This window comes from Propithecus coquereli, unplaced genomic scaffold (genome assembly GCF_000956105.1).
Source record: "Propithecus coquereli isolate 6110/MARCELLA unplaced genomic scaffold, Pcoq_1.0 Scaffold3, whole genome shotgun sequence".
Lineage (NCBI taxonomy): Eukaryota > Metazoa > Chordata > Mammalia > Primates > Indriidae > Propithecus > Propithecus coquereli.
The window spans coordinates 1,370,911-1,375,517 of record NW_012148618.1 but is presented as its reverse complement, the minus strand read 5'-3'; the positions used below and the strand labels follow the sequence as shown (position 1 = coordinate 1,375,517).

At 43.6% G+C, this 4,607-nt stretch overlaps 1 gene segment (V, D, J or C); it reads left to right on the top strand.

Annotated features, from left to right (window-relative positions):
• Window positions 1-1,510: 1,510 nt before the first annotated feature.
• LOC105814162 lies at window positions 1,511-2,093 on the top strand. The segment is given in 2 exon segments: window positions 1,511-1,559; window positions 1,780-2,093. Coding segments are annotated over 2 exon segments (363 nt in total).
• Window positions 2,094-4,607: the final 2,514 nt, after the last annotated feature.

Sequence of the window (4,607 nt, the reverse complement as noted above, 5' to 3'; positions counted from 1 at the left end):
TAGGGAAACTGGGAAGAGTCTGATGAGAGTTTACCAAAGAATAACTCGATTATTCACATTTCTATTTCTTTATTGGGTGGCACACCCCAAAAATACATTTTTTACAGTTTGGCAGTTTGACACAAACTCCTTCACCAGATGATGTTTAAGCACAAATTGGAAAAATATCTTCATTCTTTCAATATACAAGTAGGAGATATTGTTATTTTGGACAAAATATATACTATTAATAGTTTTGAATACTTTCACTAATAAAACAGCATTTTATAAGAAGTTTTTTCTTTCTGGCAGACATAATAAGAATTGTAGAATTGCACCAAACAGCACATGTATACTCATGGCTGCCACATGGCTGAATATTTTTGGGAAAGACCTTGTCTATACTTTCTATTCTAGTTTGATCTTAATCATGTCATAATAATTCATCCATTAAGAAAATGAAAACTCATAAAAGATTAACAGATAAATTCCACACAATCACACAAAAACATACAGAAAAATTCAGCCACCAAACTCAGTGGTTTTGCCATGCTCAAAGTACTTGCGATCTGTCCCATTCAGTAAGAGTAGATTATGGCATAATATCACAGGGAGGTCCAGCATGCAAATCATGACTTTATTTGATAAATAAGGCAATGCATATCCACAGATTTTCACAAGGGTGATTGAATACTTTGGATGATTAGGATAGAAAATATGACAGCAGGACAATTCTAAGATACGTGATCTAAATAAGTACAATGCTACTTGTGAAGACACCAGCACTGTATGTAATGATGCTAATTTAATAAATAAAAGTCAATGTCAGATTTTGAAAGGACTATATTTTATTCCTGTTTTAATTTTATAAAAACACAAATAATGGATTACCTTCTGAACATCAAAAGGACTGATTTTACCATTTGATTCTGAAGTGGCTTTATTTATTGTAGAAGGTAAGTAGGGCTCCAGAACTCAATAAGGAGGAAGAAACATGCAGTAATTGTTTAGGATACGACTGCATATCACAAACAAAGTCAAAGAACTGTGAGTATTATCCTCTGAAATTTCATTAGATTCTGGATGAAGGAAAGTACATATATGCTGAATGAATGACCAGTAAGTAGATAATAAAGAAGATATTTGGCTCATTATAAATTCTACTTTAAGCAAACCTGCAAAATTATTCCACTGAATGAAATCAACATACAGCAACGGGTTCAACTGCAGTTCCCTGCAGCTCCAACCTACATTATGAATGGCTTTTTCCATGCCTCTTCCCCAGGTACTGTCTAAATTAATGACCAAGAAAAGACAAGAAGACAAAGTAAAGATTTGAGCTTAGCCAGACACCGTTTCTCTTCTCAGTGCATAGACTACGTGACTATGAACATGAGAAACCAAATTTCCTGTTAGGGGAAGTGACATCAGAACACTGGCACTACACATAAACACTGCTGGTCACTCAGAGATGATGAACCTGGAGCTTGAGGTGGCACAAAGCACAATTGTGCAGGGGGATATATGCCACATGCCGCCCTTCAGCCTGCTGTGGGTATTCCTGGCCTTCAGCTACTCTGGTATGGATGATTCCAAACATGGGTAAGAATGTTAAGGAAGAGAGGGTTGCATACAGGCATGTGGAACTTCTCATGCACTTAAGGAGGAAAGGGGAAATTAAAGAAAAGTGAGCATACTATGATTTCAACTTCGTTTCTTTGGGTCATAAATTAGTTTAATTTTTATAATATTTTGGTGATTACATCAGAAGACAGCTCTGTTTTCTGATTTTTCCCACAGGATCCAATGTGGCCCAGAAAGTTACTCAAGCCCAGACAGCGACATCCATGACCGTGGGGCAGGCGGTCACCCTGAATTGCCAGTATGAAACAAGCTGGAGTGCATTCTCTATTTTGTGGTACAAACAACTTCCCAGCAAAGAGATGATTTTCCTTCTTCGCCAGGTTTCTGGTAGTAGCAATGCAAAGAATGGCCGTTATTCTGTCAACTTCCAGAGAGAAGCTAATTCCATTGACTTAATCATTTCACCCTTACGGGTGGAAGATTCAGCAAAGTATTTCTGTGCTCTCTGGGAAGCACAGTGTTTGAAGTGATAATAAAGGCAAAACAAAAACCCCAGAGCTCAATAAGAGACAAAACCCCCACCCCGTGCTGTGGGAGCCAAGCTGAAATGCACATCTGCAGATCCCAGGCAAGAAACGGTAGTGACTGTGGTCTGTGGACTTAATCTGTGGTCTGGATCACAAGATTGAATTCTAAGTAAAACTTCCTCATATTTCATTTGGGAACAGGTGTTCAGAACACTTTTCCTCTAATAGTTGAATTTTTGACTTAAAATAGATCATACAGAGGAGCCAAGATGGCGGACGAGAAAAGCCACCAGTCAGAGTGTCTCTGCAAAAAAGACAAATTTTAGAAGAAAGAGAAAAAAATAAACTATCAGGGAAACATAGATCGGGTGTGGGTCGGAAGGAAGGGTGCCTGAAACTACAGGAGACTCCATGGGAAAATGTTGTGGAGCAGAATTGGAAGGAGAAAGGCCCCTGAGAGACTTGGAGACCAGCGACAAGGGTAGGTGGAGAAGATAACTTTCGCCTCCCTTGCATCTCGGACTGTTGGTGGGCTCCTGAGCCGTTGGAGAGACCTGCAGACACCAGCCTAGAGACGGCTGCCGCCAGTGAGCAGTGGCCTCTTGCAGACATGACACCAGGCTCCCAGCTCCCTTGGGGCACCTCCCTGGAACAGACCTGAGCCTATCGGCAGATGCTGTATCACTCCATTCTCTCCTTTCCCTTCCCTACCTGTGGGTGCCCAGAGAGACAATTTAGTCATCACATGGAGGCATCTCCAAGGAATGGGACCTTTCCTTTTGGGGCCCTACAGCAGACTGAGGAGTACTCAGACTGCAAGGTCCCTAGCCGCCAGCCCTCCCAGGTGCTACTTGCCTGGTGACTCCAGGAGAGCAGGGCAAATCCTCAGATGGAGTGAAATAGATCTGGCTTGGGCAGCCTGTAGGAGATTCAAGACCAGAACACCTCCCCCTGGCAGGATCAGGGATTTATCTCCAGGGCCCAGGGGACAGGACTGCAGATCGGACCCCATACACTCAGGTCACTATAGCACTGCCCTGGGGCACAGAAGGGAGATCAGTGAAAGAGCCTACTGAGGAATGTGCGCCTTCAGGGGCAGAACCAGTGTGCCTGAGTGGCAATCCTTCTCCCAAAAGAGGGCTGTGCACCCAGCTCAGGCTGCGATCCTGGGTAAGGAAACTCCTGGCCCACATCACAGCCAGGGGAGATCGATCGGCCTGAGGTCCCGCTTGCTGGCAGAGGCCTGGGAGAAGCCATGGAGAGGGGGAGGATGGAGGGGAGCAAGACCTGCTCCAGAGTGCGGGTCTCAGACAGCCCCACCCCCCAAGCCCAGACTTTCAGCTGAGCGGAGCCATTTCAGCCCCTTCCAGCAGCTTTGCATAGAAGCAAAGAACAGACCTTTAACCCCTGCTAACAGCAGTTGTGGAGCCTGAGGGCAGGCTTAACCAACCCAGCCCCACCCAGACTCACTCCCTGTCCTGCCCCGACTGAGGTGGAGAATAAGGACACACCTGGAAGTCCCAGAGCCCCACCCACCACCCACCACCCCAGGCACAAGAGGGCCTCTCTAGAGGAGCAAGAGCTAGCTACAGGACCCAAAAACAGCACTGCAGCTCGCTCTTCCCAGCAAGTGCCACCTGCTGACAGGGAGGTCACCCTACACACCCTTTTACTGCATCTACTGATTCATCATAAAGGGGGTGGTCGAATCTCACTCATAAACACCACATATTGGCTCAGAGACTAAACAGGGCATGTCACTATCCAAATGAAAATCTAAAGGCAAGATGCAACAACTGATCCAGATGGGAAGGAACCAGTGAAAGAACTCTGAAAGTATGAAGACTCAAACGGAAAGCACACCCCCAAAGAGGAACAACAGATCCCCAGCAATTGACGTTAACCAAACTCAGAACACTAAAATGACAGAAGAAGAATTTCAAACACGGATTGTAAGAAAACTGAATGATATGCAAGAAAAAATGGATAACCAAGACAAAGAAACCACAAAAAAAAATCCAGGACTTGGAAGAAAAATTCACTAAAGAAATTGAAATATTAAAGAAAAATCAAACCAATCTCCTGGAAATGAAGGACTTATTCAGGGAACTACAAAACACAGTGGAAAGCCTCAAGAACAGGGTAGATCAAACATAAGAAAGAATTTCAGAGATTGAAGACAACTCCTTCCAATTAAATAAGTCAGTCACAGAGCTCGAGCAAAAAATTAAGAGAAAAGAAATAAGCCTACAAGAAATGTGGGATTATATGAAAAATCTGAACCTGAGGGTGATAGGGGTTCTGGAAGGTGAAGAAGAAAACACTCAAGGGCTGGATAACCTATTTGAAGAATTAATAGAGGAGAATTTCCCAGGCCTTGCTAAAAATCGAGATATACAAGTACAAGAAGCTCAACGGACTCCAGGGAGATTCAATGCAAATAGGAAGACATCACGTCATGCAGTCATCAGATTGACCAAAATATCCACTAAAGAGGCCCTTCTATGAGCTGTAAGG